Source organism: Xenia sp. Carnegie-2017, unplaced genomic scaffold (assembly GCF_021976095.1).
Source record: "Xenia sp. Carnegie-2017 unplaced genomic scaffold, XeniaSp_v1 HiC_scaffold_20, whole genome shotgun sequence".
Taxonomy (NCBI): domain Eukaryota; kingdom Metazoa; phylum Cnidaria; class Anthozoa; order Malacalcyonacea; family Xeniidae; genus Xenia; species Xenia sp. Carnegie-2017.
In genome coordinates this window covers 16,071,704-16,088,339 of record NW_025813483.1, presented here as the reverse complement: position 1 = coordinate 16,088,339, position 16,636 = coordinate 16,071,704, and the positions used below count along the sequence as shown (strand labels likewise).

The following is a 16,636-nucleotide window of genomic DNA, read 5'->3' as shown; positions in this document are numbered from 1 at the left end:
TAAATTTTCTCGACAAAGTTTAGTTGTGTGTCATTTGTAATTTTGAATACAAGTAATACATCAGTTTAAGCTCGCAATGACCTGTAGATCTTGGGTTAATTTCATTAGTTTGACGTGCTCAAAAGAAAAGAAACCGTTCAAAGATAATCAAATCAATTTGAGGGCAATGTTTCTTGAAGGAGATGCGATATTGGAAGAATTTTTGTGGTTCCGGGTATTGAGCGTGAGAAGTGATAACTGCAATTGGGAACTGGGAACTAGTGTCAAAGTAAACAACTGATCAAGTTGTCTTTATCAAAAGAAATAAACGATTGCCTTGTGAAATGTCTGAAAGAAAAGCAACGCATGCAGGGACTTGGTACTCAAGTAATAGTAAGTGATGGATCTTTTAAATCTACTGTCCAAATTACCATCTAGTGTATTTATTTATGTGTTATTATTGTTCACAGAAAAAGATCTATCAGATAAGCTAGAGCGTTGGCTATCAAAGGCAAGTTGTGTCGAAAGTCCAGTCAAGGCAATTATTGCACCGTGAGTGAAGAGTAGATTTAGCTATACATTCAATATTATGATTTTGACCTAGGATGTTTTAATGATATCAAAATTTGTCATTAGACTCATCAAATTGTGAGTTGTTACCTAGGATAATTAAATAATCAATGCCCCCCCCTGTTGTTCTACACAATCATTAGCATATCTATCTTCCATGTCAGTGTAATTCCTAAACTTACCTTTTTAGACATGCAGGCTACTCCTATTGTGGGGCTGTTGGAGCTCATTCATATAGACAACTTAACAGCAAAACCATGTAAGTATTTTTCTGATCAACACTCTTTATTTTGACAGTCTTTTAATTTTTAACATGAGCTATGTTTGTATAGAAAAAGAATATTTATACTTGGACCATCACATCATGTTTATTTATCTGGCTGTGCAATATCTGGGACTTCAGTTTACAATACTCCATTGACAAACCTAAAAATTGACACTCAAGGTTATTATTGTTTCAGTTTTTGTGAAATCTTATTATGATAAAAAATATGAAAAATTTGCTGTCTTATGATGTTTAATATGTTGTTTATTTCAAGTGAATGAAGAATTGATGGAAAGTGGGTTATTCGAGGTTATGAACATTAACACAGATGAAGATGAACATAGCATTGAAATGCAACTTCCTTATATTGCTAAAGTAATGGAAGGGTAATGTATTAATTCTTTTATAGTAATTTCAAATGTGGTCATTTCAACATGATAGTTGTTCTTTGCCAATGTACTTTCTCTTGCAGTTAGTTTTTGTTTCTACCTTTTTTGCCAGATGCCCTCATGAATTTACAATAGTTCCCATTCTGGTTGGCTCATTATCAATGGAAAAAGAAAAGCAATACGGTCAATTGTTCAGCAAGTATTTTGCAAATCCTGGAAACTTCTTCATCATATCTTCAGATTTTTGTCATTGGGGTGAGATATCCAATTTGAAACAAACTGATAACATCTCACCTAATCCATGTTTTAGAAATTTTCTGTTGTTATAAATGTATATGTGATTGTATGGATTTAGGTAGGAGATTTCGATTCACATATCACGAGAAGAAATACAAATACATCTATCAATCAATTGAAGCACTAGATAAAATGGTAATGCAGTTTCTTATCATTAATAAATGCCAGCTTTATGAATGGAAATTGAATGCGGGATTCAGAATGCATTAACTTTTTTGTCTCATGTTTATGGTTATGTTTCATATGAAATGATTGTTCATTTTTGTTTTGTTTAACTCTGTTTTTTTTTGTTTAGGGAATGGATCTTATTGAAAAACTTTTGGCACGTGACTTTATAGATTATCTTAAAAAATATGGCAACACAATATGTGGTCGCCATCCTATTGCTGTGATGTTGTTTGTGAGTGGAAGCTCTCTTTTTTCAATTAAAGCCACAATTGGTTGCACTTAATCAATATTTCAATGTTTATATATCCATTTCAGGCTGTGGAACATCTACATAAGTCTAATGGACATGCTCCAAATTACAAGTTTAGATTTTTAAACTATGCGCAATCAAACAACTGTCAGTCAATGTCTGATAGTTCAGTAAGTTATGCTGCTGGTGCTCTTTATCAAAAATGAATTTTATCTTTCTTCTTAAATAAACCAATTTGTCCCAAGATGTAGTGTGGCAGTACTTCAGATTACAAATATAGAACAAAATTAAAGTAAAAGTACATTACATGACTTTGACTATACTGTAATTATCAAACAAACTCTCCCTGTCAAATTGGTGCTACACTTGTAATAAATGGCCCACTAAAAGAGGTGTCTCCCACAATATATCATTATTATACTTGTTGATTAGGCGCAAAAACCGTATTTTTAGTCATACTTTTGCATTCATTTGTTTACACCAGTGGTTTACACTATGTTATAGAAATGATATATAAGCCTCTGCTGCGATTATCGTGGATTTACTATGTATTCGGATTATCTGTAATTATGGATTTATTGAGATAATTCAAAAACATGGCGGCCACTAAACACGTTGTTTCTGGTTTGCAAGTTGTTTAAACATTGTGTGGATCTAGACGGCAGTCAGTTTGTGGTCGGATGACGATATAATATTTTAATAACGCATTGATCATGGAGAAGGGTTCTGTTACATGCAAACGAAAACGAAAACAGAAATGGAGGCCTGTGGTCTTGGATTCACTCGAGTTTTTTCAAGGAAATATGGCTGGATTTGTTTCACTGGAGGTTTTGGAAGATGAAGATATAGATAATGAAACTGTTGGGAAAGTTTTCAAAATGAATAAAAATAATAGTGAGAATGTGTTGCAGGTAAGAAGTTCTTAACGGTTATTGTTTTGATTTTCATTCTGACTGCTGACACTGTCACTCACACTGATTGTTAATTTGTATTTTAAATCATTTTCCAATGTGCCGAACAGGAAACTAAAGCAAAGAAAAAGAGAAAGAAAAATACTAGAAAAAAAGCCAAAATCACTGATAATGAAAAAGAAGAAAAAACCATTGAAATTTCTCAGTCAAATGATAATCAATCAGGTTGGTTGTTAGTACTTTGTTCTATCAATAAAAGTTTGTGCTGTGCACCTGAAATTTTGAAAATAGCTATAAAATTTTGAAACTATGTGCATGTGCATGCAAATGTTAAATCTTATGTAAGCATATATTATTGTGACCTACGTACAAGATTGGCTGTTGTGATGTTAGTTAATAACTTCAACCTGCTAAGTTACTCTTGCTTAATTTCATTTAGCAGAAAGTAATGTTGATAAATTGCCTGACTATAAACTTTCTATTTCATTGTTATGGTTTGTGGTTCAGCTATTATTATGAAATTTGATATTTTAATGTGTTTATTTTGCTAATGATGTTTACAAAATATAGACACAGACTTTGAAAGTGAGTGGACTTCCCTTGGTATTTCTGTGACAATAGCAAAACATCTACACGAATTGGGCTTTGATGATCCAACAATTATTCAAAAAAAGTCAATACCTCCAGCAATATTGAACAGAGTTGACATTATTGGAGCAGCTGAAACAGTATGTTGCAAAAACTATTCATGTTTTGAAAGTTCTTGTTGAAATTTTGCATTTTTCATGTGCAATCAGAACCTCCTTTGGTAAGAAAGTTTTGCTACAAAGGATTTCAAAATAATAATGAGATAAACAAAAAGCCTTACCTTATCTCTGTCACATATATTTTTAATCTTTAATAGGGTTCTGGAAAGACACTTGCCTATGGACTGCCAGTTCTTCAAAAAATATTGGATATGAGATTGAATAAATCTACTAAATGTAAACTTACATCTGATTGTGAAGGAATGCTTGCTCTTATTTTAACACCCACAAGGGAACTGGCACTGCAAGTTTATAAGAATATTCAAGATGTTGCCAAAGAAATATCAGTGAAAGTTTGTTTAAATTTAAAATACATTACGCAGTACTAGAAAATAAATGCCTGAAATTCAAAACAGCCAAATATATTCTGCACGAAAAGGTTTCAGGTTTTACAAATTTTAACTTTATTGTCAAATTAGAGTGCCGCATTGAATTACAAAATGCTTAAGTATCACTGTTTTAGTTGTTCTCATAGTATGTGCAACGTGAATACCAATAGTTTGTCGTTGTCATTGTTCTTCATTTCACCCAACTGAACAGACTGTGTTTAAAAACACTTAGTTAAAAACCGTAGTCAAAAAATGTGCCAGCAGCAAGCAATGAAAAGCTAGTTTTGGTTTCACCAAAATTCTACTCTACTTTAAACTTCTAGTGATAAAAACGTTAACAGCATAATTTACCTCTAGTCAAAAAAAACCCCAGAACATAAGAAATGTCCGGGACGAATTTTGATCTCTAAATGGTGCGTCAAGTTAAGTTGTGCAAAATTAAAACTCGAAGCGAAAATGATTAACACGTGAATACTAGTATAAGTAAGGTAGTTCAGCTACACTGAATATAAACTACTGTAAATTGTAAATTGTTAATTTTGAATATTTATTAAGGTTGCTTGTGTTGTTGGTGGAATGTCTGAAGAAAAACAACAACGTGTTTTAAAGACTTTACCTGAGGTTGTAGTGGCAACTCCTGGACGTTTTTGGTATCTTATACAGCAGGTTAGGAAATGGACATTGAGTTTCTCTGTAACTTTATGTAATAAATATTAAGTTTTAGTACCATTGCAGGGAGAAGAACATTTATCAAATTTCAACTTATTACAATCTGTGGTTATTGATGAAGCAGACAGAATGATCCAAACTGGACATTTCCAGGAATTGTCATTTGTAATGGAAAAAATCAACAATAGCTGTAGGTTGAATTTTTTTTATCTCTTGGTGATTTTAATGTTTTTATCGTATTTGATTTCTGTTATTTCCAGCTGAAAAAATGTTATCAAAGCTGCAAAAATTTGTTTTTCCGCGACAATCACTTATTCATCCACGTCCAGAAGGAAAAAAGAAGATTCTTTTCGTAAGATTGTACATTTTCTTCATCTTCTTGTGTTGTATCGCTTGAAAAAATGCGACATACTTTACAGAAACATTGTTGAAAAAAATTGGTTTACGTGAAAAATCAAAAGTTATCGATCTTTCTCGGAAGTCTTTGACAGTTGAACGTTTAACAGAATCAAAGTTGATGTGTTCCGTACAAGACAAGGTGCAGTCTTGATCCACTGATCTTTGTTATGTCTGTCAATCATAGTACTGATGTTGTAAAATATCACGGGTAAAATTTACATTGATTATTATGTTTTATTAGGACGTTTATCTTTACTATTTTCTGAAGAAACATCCAATGCGAACTCTGGTGTTCGTTAATACCATCGATACTTTACGCCGCTTGCTTTCCTTACTCAATTTGCTAAAACTTTCTCCCCTTGCATTGCATGCTGGTATGCAGCAACGACAAAGATTAAAGAATCTTGACAGGTAATCAGATATCGTTAAAGATTAATGTTGTTGTTTTAATTGACGCCCAATTTTATTGTCTTGATGTTTAGATTCAAGTCGAAAGAAGATGGTCTCCTTCTTGCGTCCGATGTGGCCGCGAGAGGTCTGGACATTAAAGGAGTACAACACGTGATTCACTATCAAGTCCCCAAGCTTGCAGAGGTCTGCTATTAAAGTATTCTCTGTCTTTCCTTTTCTCTTTATACGTGTTTGTTGGCTGAAATGTTCATTTGACTTTCTGATAAAGGTTTACGTTCATCGCAGTGGTAGAACAGCAAGAATAAATAACGAAGGTCTGAGCCTGCTGCTCATCAGTCCTGATGATCTGCGGTCCTATGAAAAAATATGGAAAAGCTTAGATAAAGGTAAGCATTCGTAATTTTGACTTGGCACTCTCTTTAATTATAGTTAGGGGGTATTGCATTTCCTTTCAGACTATGAACCAACAGAGTTTCCTGTGGACATGAAATTCTTGAATGATATAAGAAAACGAGTATCGTTAGCGAGAATTATTGACAAGGAAGAACATAGGTATGTTCTTGTTGCTAAGCATGTCTTCATTTCCAGTTGTGATTTTACGAAGAAAGAAACTCAATTTTTGCTTTTATATCTTTGTACTTCGATGTATCGATTGTTCTAAGGAATTTTTGTCATTTTAGATTTCGTAAAAGAAAATGGAACAACGACTGGTTTTTGAATAATGCCAAGGAAGCTGATCTTGAGATTGATGAGGATTTGTATCCCTTGCATGGATCAATTGTGTTTTCTATTTACTTATGAAGATTTAGTATTGTAGTGAACGAGAAGATGGAAATTGCCAAGTGTTTAGACTAGACATAAACTTTTTTAAAGTTAACGAGATCGCAAATCCATGTAATTTCTTAACTAAGTGCAAAGATTAGAAGATCTTGGCGACTCCCATGAACAACAGGTTTTGAAAAAGAAATTGTCTGCGAACAAAGGTATATAAACATTTTCTTTGACACGGCACTTTAACGTAGCTAACATTAATTAAGAAACCGAAGAAAGTTATTTAGATGTCTAACTTCTGTTATGCGTTCGTTAATTTTATAGCAAGACTTAATTCTCTACTGGCTGCACCATTCGCCTGTTCAGGTTTTGCTGGAAAATATCCCACAAAAGAACGAAAACTACAGTCTTGTGGTTCACAATGTGCGTCAGAAATTTTTCAAATTATAAATTAAAAGTGAAAACAACAGACTTGTTTCTATGCTTGCTTTCAGATATATCAAATGTGGAGAGAAAAGAAGAGATTTCTGGTCATAAAGCTGTGAAAACAAAGAATAAAAGTTTTTGAGAACATTTGATATTGTTCTTTGATCATGAAAGTAAGAATTCGCCTTTTTTCATAGTTCATTCATGACAAACAAAGCATTTCAATATCCACTAGTGTTTTCTGTGCTGATTTTATTCAAATGACAAAACAGTTATATTAAATTGTATGTCTACGTTTTCCATTCAAATTGTATTTTGTATTTTATCCCATGCAAATTTAAATTCAAATTTAAGCAAAATTATGTTTAAGAGATGTTCCTCCTAAATTCTAAATATAAACATTCTTTTGGACGGTTGTAGTGGTTGCTGTGTTCCAACTTAATGAATATAACGTTCCAGAAGGAATGCCTTTGCATCTAGTTGCTGGTTTTCCGGCATTTGCTCCCCAGATAAGCACTGCACTAAGACTGGAAGTAGAACAACCAAGGCTGTAATAACCCCATGAACCACATCTTTTTTCATACCTAGATAATGATGCGAAATTAGTGATTGCAAAATTAATGATTGCAAACGCTCTCTTGTATGAATGGAATTGGAAGCTTCATTTAGGAGAGACGAGTCTTTATTTATTATACATTGTATTTGGTATAAAATTTGTTTGGTATAACATATTATGAAATGAGCCCTACCAATTATCGTTCTATCTATGTTCCTGCTTCCTCTCTCGCAATATACTCACCCTTGAGCGCAACCCAGAGCTTCGCAGCATATTTCTGTACCTACTGTGTTGATAGGTTCAATCGTGTATGTTATCCGGGTGCTCGTAATTCCAATCAATCCCCTGTTTGCCCTACATTGTAATGAAAAATTATTAAAACAAGACAGTCATTGCGTCTTCTTTATATAAACACGGAAGTAAAGCAATTTCGTTGTATAAAAATACATTACAACAAAGTTGCAATAATCAATACTAACTCGCAAACTGGACCGTAGACAAATGGTCCTGCATAACAACTTTTACATCCATTTAAGCTTAAAGTGACTGTCAATATAACAACACAAGCGATAACTGCCGGGTTTTTCATCTTTTCAATGCCTGAAAGTTAAAGTTTACATTGAAGTTTAGCTCTAAAACAGACACGCGTTTTCATGTCCTTGTGTTCTCAAGTTCTCAAGCATTAGCTACAAAAATATAACTGATAATTTGCTTCGTACCTTCAAGCTGTACGATGTTTGATGGTTCGTCTGCTTTACGGTGTTAACAATCCACAGTAAAAACAAAAATTTAGGAAGCTTTATGAAAAATCATTTATTATATTCTGCTCAATGTTGACGCACTTCCTTGTTTACTGATAGCCATATTTCTGTCATTTGATAGTAGTACAAACGGTCGAACATTTTCCAAGAAGAGCTTTTTCAACATGAAATTATAAATTACGCATTTGCTGTTGTTGAATTCTGTTGCTGTGTTTTGTAGTTAATAACTTCGTCCATTTTTTCTTTGTACCCTATACACCTTCCCGATAACAAAAATACTGGTAGCAAACATTCTGCGCGGTGTTTGTACTTATTCAGCACCTCCAATGAATTTGAGATTTTCCTCGAAAAATGTGAGGCGATTATATATCGAAAGTTTCTAAGAAATAATATGTATGGTGTAAGAGAAGATAGTGTAAAGTTATCATCAAATTTATTCTTTAAGATTTTTACTGGTAATTTCAAAACAGCAGTGACACTAATATAAACATGTTCACTTCAGAAAATCAAATAATAATATTTTTATGTAAATGCCTAGATGTTCATGCTAACCAAAGACTTACCTCTGACTACAACATGTATTATATTCAGTGCTCTCACTTTTAAGGTATTGTCCTTAAAAATAGGATTTTCTAAAGGTTTTAAGGATATTTTTAAGGATGTTTTTCAACTTTAAATTAATGTACACTTAATAATATTTAATGTTTCTTTACAAATACAACGTTGACAAACTTGAAAACAGCAAAAAAAGGAGGAAAAACCATGAAAAAACACTTTTTGAGCCTATGTGATAACGTCTTGTAGTAATTTATACAAATTTAAGGAATTTTAAACATTTTCTAAGAAACTAGGAAATTGGATTGTGAGAGCACTGATTATATTTATTCTCTCTCTTAACCCCTGTATAGATAGCTGCAATAAAAGCCCGCGAATTGCAATTTAATGGGATTTGATAATGGTTTTTTATGCACAACAGAGCAGAAAATGTTTGGAACTGGATTATAAATCAGCACATTGCTTCATTCAAGGTTTATAATGTGAATAATACTGTTAAAATGCTCAAAACTCGTGGGCAAAGAGCAGCTGCCTCAAAAAAGAAAAAAGCGTCTGTTTCTTCCGGGAAAGAAAACGATAAAATACACAGAAAAGAGAATATTGATATGTGGTATATGTCCGTGGAAAATCGGCAGCGAAGAGTCATAAAGACATATTCAAGAAAGCATCCACTACAAGTAAATTGGTCTGCAATTATTTGTGAAAAAGATAATGCTATAAATGAAGGTTTGTCTTCAGTAAACTTTATTGGGTTTAAGACACTCCGAACTTGTTCTTTTTTAATCTTTACGCAAGTAATTATTTTTTTAAGATACACCAGAATCTAAAATGGCGGGTTCTCCCGCGGAAACCACAAGGTATTTCAAAATAATGTTCAAAACGCTCTTACATAGCAGTATATGTTCGTGACGGACTGATAGATCAACAAAAGGGAATACACTATAGTAGTGAATAAATTGTAGTAAGTCCTGAACCATAATCATCTAATTAGCCAGCCCTTTTTACACCAACCATGCAAATGTTTTTGTATTTAATCACTGAAAAAACTACGAATACATTTAATTTTGTAAAGAAATGAATAATAATCTTGCAGAAAAATTAGCATTGTAGAATAAAGTTCGATCTGGCTTTGCCTATGATCATAATGTTTTAAACATTTTTTAAGCAACGCAGCAAGTATGAAATCCGTAAATCTACGTTCAATGGGAATCGCTCAAAATAAGACACAACTCAATGTTGAATCCATGGATACTTGTACAATATTCACATCTGAAAACGATTATCTAGAAAATGTAGAGGAGGAAGATATGTCATTATGTTCATTGAGGTCGAACGAAGAGAATAAAAATATAAGAAATTCGACAGCGCTCATACATGAAAGTACTCTTAATGAAGATTTCATTCCAAATGATATATCATGCATTGAAGGTATATATTTTTTTCTTAGTACATTTGTAATTTGTTTTAAATCAACATTTCTTGGAGCCACAAAATCTTTTAACATCGATTAAAGAGAAGTGATATAATCTATTAAACTTATTCCATTGTGAACATATTTTAATTTTTTTTTGTTTTTATTAAGGCCAAAATGAAAGCATATATCTTCCAGGAATATGCTACACTGGCAGTTTTGTTAAATTTCATGGACAAACTTCAAAATTGAAGGTGATGCAAATTGCAGGAGTTTGCTAACTAAGTTGGAAGCTAATTTATGCATAGAGATTGAAGAATAACTTCAAAAACATGTTGATTTCTTTTAGAAACGAGTGAGATTTGATGAAAAGTCACCAAAACTGAAAACAACAGATGAAAAAGAAGTACAGAAACTTATGAAGGTTTTTACCTTCACTGATTTTGAAATCTTGACGTTGGCATCTATTTGTGTTTATATTAATTATTGTTCAAAAATGAAATTTTTTTAAGGAAACGGCTGAAAATCCAAGAGATATTACTCCTGAGAGCAATGAATTCCCCAAGGTTACATGCCTGATTTTACTGTCTGAATTACGATTTTCTCAATGTAATGTGTTTTACTGTGCATAATAGTTATTTTTAATAACTTAGGACAAGATGAGCAGTTTGAAAAGACAACGGCGACTTGTGTTTAAAAATAGTTCTGAAACAGTCCCAGCCTGTTGTCTTTTAGATCTTGAAGAAACCAAAAACAAAAAAAAGTGCCTCACCTGGTTTGGTAAAACTCCCTTGGTTGTTACACTTGAAGAATCTGAAACATTTCCAACAGATATTTTGTTAACTTAATTGTAACAAGTCAGGTTTGTTGATTTTCATTTAATTAACTGTTTCATTATTATTTTAAATTTATGGCATGTTATCTATAAAAGGAAAAGGAAAAAATGAAGAATTTAAAATATGCTTCTAATTTCTAAATATTTGAATAAAAAAGTATGTACAATTTGTCAATAGTTGGTAAATATTGTTATTTTCATTGCTATGTAAGTACCATAACAATTAAAATCAAACTTTTGTTATGTCATCTTTACTGACTGAATCTTTAGCATTCACCTTTTCTGAACGTATTCCTCACTACAATCGTTTCTCACAATAACTACATGAAGTATTCGGCACACAATATCAATTTCAACGGTCCAAGACGTTCAATCAACCTCGTGAACCGTAAAACTCAAAAGAAACTTCTTGGATGCTCTCGTTTTGGAGGTTTTAAGTAACATTTATGGCATTTTTTAGCCCTTTACGGCTTTTTGGAAACTGTAAATACCAAACATATAGCTTAAAAACTACAGTAAAGTATCTTTGTCTTAATCGAGCAATGGTACGTAAGTACAAAGTCAAAATTACCTATCCTTTCATAAATACCTCATTCTGTGTACTGTAAAATCATTTGAATAATATTACATAATGTTGATGTTTTCTAGTCATCAAGAATAGAAACTGACACATTGGGTGAAATTGAAGTTCCATCAGAGAAATATTATGGTGCTCAAACAGCAAGATCTGTGATGAACTTTCCTATTGGTGATCCTCAAACTGAAAGAATGCCAGTCAGTAGCATTGCTAGTTTGCTCATTGAGACTATAGTAGCTTGTGCAATCCTGTCTTTCTTTGATTTGTGGAGATCAGAGTTGGATACAGGATTTTGTTTGAATAGGATGTAGTTGTTACAAAAAGCATCTTAGTTAATTTACAATGAGCACCAAAGTAATCTTTTAAAATTATTAAACACAATTTTTTTTGTACTTATAAAGGAGGTTGTATGACATTGGGTGTGCAAAAATTTCTTAAGTATAAAGTCCATCATTTGTTCAATGTTCATTGTTTTTTAGAATCTGAGTGCATAATAATAAAAATTCTGGATAAATTTTAATTTCAGATTCCAGTCATCAGGGCTTTTGGCTATTTGAAAAAGGCTGCTGCCTCAGTAAACAAAGAATATGGTATGGACTCTAATGTTGCAGAATACATCATGAAAGCTGCTGATGAGGTATTGTACACATTATGTAATGTTGTTTATAAAAAAAACTTTTAAACACAATGCACACATTCATTATCATGAGTTATAAACTTTATCTATCCTTATATACCTTATTAATAAGTTGGTCAATCAAAATTTTTACATTTAAAATGTAATTTTAAAGTATGTGTTTTGTTATTATAATAACAAAGACAAATGTCATTGATTTTTTCCTCGTCAGGTTATAGCAGGTAAATTGGATGACCATTTTCCTCTGGTTGTGTGGCAAACTGGTTCTGGGACTCAATCAAATATGAATGTTAACGAAGTAATCAGTAATAGAGCCATAGAAATGATGAATGGTAAAATAGGAAGCAAGACTCCTGTTCATCCTAATGACCATGTTAATAAAAGTCAGGTGAGCGTATGGTTAGGGTTAAGGTTAGGGTTTCATTTCTTTGTACTACACCTAGGATGGATTCATTTTTAGTTGGATGTATTTATCCTTTCCATACAAGCCAAAAATTTATAACCAACAACAGATATTGAGGTTTTAGGAAATAAAAGAAATAAAGTAAAATTTTCCTGAGATTGAACATTTTAGAAGAAGGATTGTAAATACATCGATATAGATTTAAGTGTTCTTTAACTTCCAGTAAATCATCTTTGTACAAAGATAGCATGCTTGACTTCTCATATTTGCAATTTCACATATTATTTATTTAATGAGTTAATGTTATTTTACTTCATTTTAACTATAGAGTTCAAATGATACCTTTCCAACTGCAATGCACATTGCTGCAGCAATGGAAGTCCATGAAAGGCTTGTACCTGGTATTGATAAACTTTACAATGCTCTTGAGAGGAAGTCAAATGAGTTCAAAGACATTATTAAAATTGGAAGAACCCATGCACAGGTGTGAAATGCTGTAGTGAAGCCAGCTCTTTTTTAATCCCATGATGCACAGGTGTGAAATGCTGTAGTGAAGCCAGCTCTTTTTTTAATCCCATGATGCACAGGTGTGAAATGCTGTAGTGAAGCCAGCTCTTTTTAATCCCATGATGCACAGGTGTGAAATGCTGTAGTGAAGCCAGCTCTTTTTTTAATCCCATGATGCACAGGTGTGAAATGCTGTAGTGAAGCCAGCTCTTTTTTTAATCCCATGATGCACAGGTGTGAAATGCTGTAGTGAAGCCAGCTCTTTTTTTAATCCCATAATGCAAATAACTGGAAGAACAATAAACAGCATTGTAGAAGTAAATGTTAGGACTAGCTTTGCCACAAATGAACACGGTGGTTGAAACTATGGCTGAATCCAAGTAAGGTGCCATTCTATTAAATATCAATATGGCCTATTTGCAAAACATGATGAATACAGTGTCATTTTCCTGTTGTATCATCTTAGTGACCTGTGTAATTTTTGCTTTCTGCCAAAATTTTATTGAATAATTGTTGATTGCAAAGTTTGAATGTGAACTTCTACGTTGTTGTTTACAGGATGCCACTCCACTTACATTGGGTCAAGAATTCTCTGGTTATGCAACTCAATTGAAATATGGTAAACAGCGAGTCTTAAATGTATTACCACGGGTATATGAGCTTGCTATTGGTGGAACTGCAGTTGGAACTGGCTTGAATACAAAACCAGGCTTTGCTGAAAAAATGGCCTCAGCCATTGCAGAGTTAACATCATTATCTTTCACAAGGTTTGTTATTTAAAACTTAAAGGCGAAAATTTTTTATTTTTTAAAAAAACTTTTTTTAAATTGACAAGTAGTTGTCAATGTTTTATATATATTGATCCAACCATTATTTCAACAGTTTTTGATTAATAATTATTGCTTTCTAAACTTTTCTGCATTATTTAGTTCTTCAAACAAATTTGAAGCTTTAGCTGCACACGATGCCATGGTTGAGCTACACGGAGCTTTAAATGTTATAGCATGCAGTGTTATGAAGATTGCCAATGATATTCGTTTCTTGGGCTCTGGACCAAGATGTGGCCTCGGAGAATTGTCGTTACCGGAGAATGAGCCTGGTAGCAGCATTATGCCCGGTAAGTAATATTAAACACATCAATATTTTACGCATTAAGTATGCATTTGTGGCGTATTCTTCGTTAGCAAAGAAATTTTGAGATCTTTATTTGATTTGCGTAGGTTTTATAAGACAAAAAAATTGAGACCTACATAATGTACTAAATTTTTAATTAACCTAATTATTCTTTGCAAACATAATAAAATTGTTAGGAGAGGATTGGATGTTATCGCTTACCAAGTATCCTTCGTCACATTAGAACAGAGTTCAAGTCTATGACAGTTAGTTAAAACATGTTTGGTGTACACTGTCTTAAGTATACTGGTTCTAGTTTACATGTAGATGATGAACCATATTTATATTTGGTTAATATTGAACCTTGGTACTTTTCATTTATCAAGGTAAAGTCAATCCAACTCAATGCGAAGCTATAACAATGGTCGCTGCTCAGGTAATGGGTAACCAAGTAGCCGTGAGTGTTGGCGGTAGTAACGGTCATTTTGAATTGAACGTCTTTAAACCAATCATAATACGCAACGTTTTACAATCGATACGTCTCCTTGGTGACGCTTGTTCGGCTTTCACTGATAACTGTGTAAATGGCATTATTGCCAACCGAACGAAAATAGATCAACTCCTTCACGAGTCGCTTATGCTTGTCACTGCCCTTAATCCTTACATTGGGTATGATAAAGCGGCAAAAATCGCTAAAAAGGCTCACCAAGAAGGTAGCACGTTAAAGGAAGCAGCTATGGCTCTGGGATATTTAACTGCAGAGGAGTTTGACGCTTATGTTAAACCTGAAGAAATGTTAGGACCCAAATAGACTCCAAGAATATCTCTTGTTTAATATATACGGTGTTAATTTTTTCCATCAAAATTAAAAACTTCTCAGAAATTTAGTATGTTTTGTTATAAGATATTAGCGATAGATATTCTTGTTGCAAAGAATACCTTTCAAAGTTTGAAATGTTTTCTATTGGTTTTTGAGATTAAATTTCTCTCCTCGAGCAATCACACTCACCTTTTGGAATTATATTTGTGTATAGAATGTTTTTTTGTTCTTTTGTGTGTATATGTTAAATTGTCGTCATGGATACCGTACATGTTTTACTGGTACTTTAAATTAAAAGATATTTTTTGTTAATAACACATACATACACCTTCAATTATTTTTTGATGCTGAAGTGAACGCGATTATGAAAAAAAACGAGGTTTTCTTTATAAGGTTTGTGTTTTTCAGATTTTTGTAATTCGTTTACTTAGATTTCACTGAATTGTATCCTTTCAGGAAAGTACTAAGAATTTACTGTGAAATATGGTCGTTACGAGTACTATAAGAAGTATGAAAGTTTTTTATTTTGACTGTCAAAGACATTAGCAAAGTCTAAATTTAAACGTTTTAAAGGACTAATTTACAATGACATTAATATTTAAAGCTGTTCATTAAGAATTCTTATTAAGTTGATGTCACCTGTTTTAATGTCTAAAGTTTCATACCCATGTTCGTAACCATCAAGTCGTAGGGTTTCTCGTGGCCAATTCAAAACTCATTTGTCCATGCATTTTGTATATTTTACATCAAGCAATCAAATCGTTTTTGCTTTATAAAGATTCCAAATCGTTGCAATGGACAAATGGTTATTGCTGTTCTGTTTCATACTACGTATTGAGGTATATTATTTTAATATATTCTTTACTGTTATTTTATTGTTTGCGTCTTGTTTTGCCATGTCCAGCGAAGAAAAAGAAAACGCTTTTGTATTTTTAATTATTTTACAACTGTGAAAATGGCTTGTTACATTTTTTAGATGTTATCCTTCACAATATAAAAATATTTCCACTTTTTGTTTTATAGCCCAACGCAATGACACTTTTTAACAAGTGTAATTAACTTGACTTTCATTTTTCACAAACTTGCGACAATAAATTAACATTTTGCAGTTGAATAACATGTCATTTAAGTTGTATTTTAAGATGTTTCATCTAGAAAGAAATTTCTTTAATTACTTATATGTTTATTTGAACACCGTTTGTAATCGTAAGAAAAACAAAATTTTGACATTGTAATATGATGATGACTACTATGCCCAATTATTTAAAAAGAAGCTTGTTTTTACATTGTACAAACTGATCATGCTTTACTGCTTGTGAAAAAGTAAGTAATTGGAAAATTTCTTTTCTGTGCGTTACACCGACAAAAGCTTTTAAGCTAATGCGTTTCATCTATCACCTGCCTTTCTGACGTATTAGTCCATTAATCGTCTTCTACAAACCTTTGTGGAGGGTGAAAATTATTATTATTTTAGAGTTTGTTTGTTTTATAAACAATTTCCTCACATCTTTCATTAAATGTGTCCATTTTTCTCATATTGTTTCTTATACTCACCGTTTCATTTTTCCTGCTCGAAAGACCTTCTAAAGAAAACTGTTTTTTGGTTTTTCTTTACAAGTATTGAGATCCCCGAATCTCTGATCATGTCTACTTTTCTGTAAGGAAACATTAGTCTGAAGTCCAATACACCATACTTAGGCATAACAATCTATGAAGAAGACAGGATGATGTTAGGAACCAAAGAACGCCATTAAAATGTATGAACTGCCACCCCAATATGGCGTCTTTGACATTAATTAAAATGCTTTATTCAAAAATCAA

At 32.5% G+C, this 16,636-nt stretch overlaps 5 protein-coding genes and 2 long non-coding RNA genes across 8 annotated transcripts; 4 read left to right on the top strand and 3 right to left on the bottom strand.

The window, feature by feature from the left end:
• The first annotated feature begins 57 nt into the window (after positions 1-57).
• On the top strand, positions 58-2,164 carry LOC124443419 (protein MEMO1-like). The gene is made up of 9 exons (XM_046993910.1): positions 58-372; positions 450-531; positions 740-808; positions 882-994; positions 1,089-1,200; positions 1,316-1,458; positions 1,559-1,635; positions 1,796-1,900; positions 1,984-2,164. Exons 1-9 carry the CDS (start codon positions 324-326, stop codon positions 2,122-2,124), a joined length of 891 nt encoding a protein of 296 aa, XP_046849866.1. The 5' UTR covers positions 58-323; the 3' UTR covers positions 2,125-2,164.
• Positions 2,165-2,481: 317 nt separating this feature from the next.
• LOC124441780 (ATP-dependent RNA helicase DDX24-like) lies at positions 2,482-6,948 on the top strand. The gene is made up of 16 exons (XM_046992246.1): positions 2,482-2,829; positions 2,940-3,054; positions 3,400-3,557; positions 3,734-3,928; positions 4,520-4,630; positions 4,700-4,823; positions 4,894-4,985; positions 5,034-5,171; positions 5,274-5,443; positions 5,515-5,626; positions 5,712-5,829; positions 5,899-5,995; positions 6,124-6,201; positions 6,362-6,426; positions 6,539-6,637; positions 6,709-6,948. Exons 1-16 carry the CDS (start codon positions 2,632-2,634, stop codon positions 6,780-6,782), a joined length of 1,944 nt encoding a protein of 647 aa, XP_046848202.1. The 5' UTR covers positions 2,482-2,631; the 3' UTR covers positions 6,783-6,948.
• Positions 6,878-8,052, bottom strand: LOC124440943. Its single transcript, XM_046991371.1, has 4 exons — positions 7,916-8,052; positions 7,676-7,796; positions 7,440-7,550; positions 6,878-7,224 (listed from the first exon to the last, which is right to left on the bottom strand). The coding sequence occupies exons 2-4, from the start codon at positions 7,783-7,785 to the stop codon at positions 7,029-7,031; spliced, it is 417 nt and encodes a 138-aa protein (XP_046847327.1). The 5' UTR covers positions 7,786-7,796; positions 7,916-8,052; the 3' UTR covers positions 6,878-7,028.
• A 1,458-nt stretch (positions 8,053-9,510) lies between these two features.
• On the bottom strand, positions 9,511-11,089 carry LOC124440944. The gene is made up of 3 exons (XR_006946822.1): positions 11,036-11,089; positions 10,696-10,736; positions 9,511-9,795 (listed from the first exon to the last, which is right to left on the bottom strand). It is a non-coding gene; the product is annotated as an uncharacterized LOC124440944 (long non-coding RNA).
• On the top strand, positions 9,691-11,006 carry LOC124440942. Of its 2 annotated transcripts, none has more exons than XM_046991370.1 (5): positions 9,691-9,940; positions 10,095-10,177; positions 10,273-10,329; positions 10,436-10,489; positions 10,577-11,006. In XM_046991370.1, the coding sequence occupies exons 1-5, from the start codon at positions 9,691-9,693 to the stop codon at positions 10,769-10,771; spliced, it is 639 nt and encodes a 212-aa protein (XP_046847326.1). In that variant the 3' UTR covers positions 10,772-11,006. The 2 variants fall into 2 exon arrangements, with proteins under 2 accessions (XP_046847326.1, XP_046847325.1); XM_046991369.1 differs by having other exon boundaries at positions 10,273-10,347.
• A 1-nt stretch (position 11,090) lies between the features above and the next one.
• LOC124440941 (fumarate hydratase, mitochondrial-like) lies at positions 11,091-14,999 on the top strand. The gene is made up of 8 exons (XM_046991368.1): positions 11,091-11,303; positions 11,407-11,532; positions 11,862-11,972; positions 12,184-12,360; positions 12,704-12,859; positions 13,441-13,649; positions 13,812-13,999; positions 14,382-14,999. Exons 1-8 carry the CDS (start codon positions 11,205-11,207, stop codon positions 14,804-14,806), a joined length of 1,491 nt encoding a protein of 496 aa, XP_046847324.1. The 5' UTR covers positions 11,091-11,204; the 3' UTR covers positions 14,807-14,999.
• Positions 15,000-16,011: 1,012 nt separating this feature from the next.
• LOC124440945 lies at positions 16,012-16,514 on the bottom strand. The gene is made up of 2 exons (XR_006946823.1): positions 16,370-16,514; positions 16,012-16,256 (listed from the first exon to the last, which is right to left on the bottom strand). It is a non-coding gene; the product is annotated as an uncharacterized LOC124440945 (long non-coding RNA).
• Between the last annotated feature and the right edge of the window lie 122 nt (positions 16,515-16,636).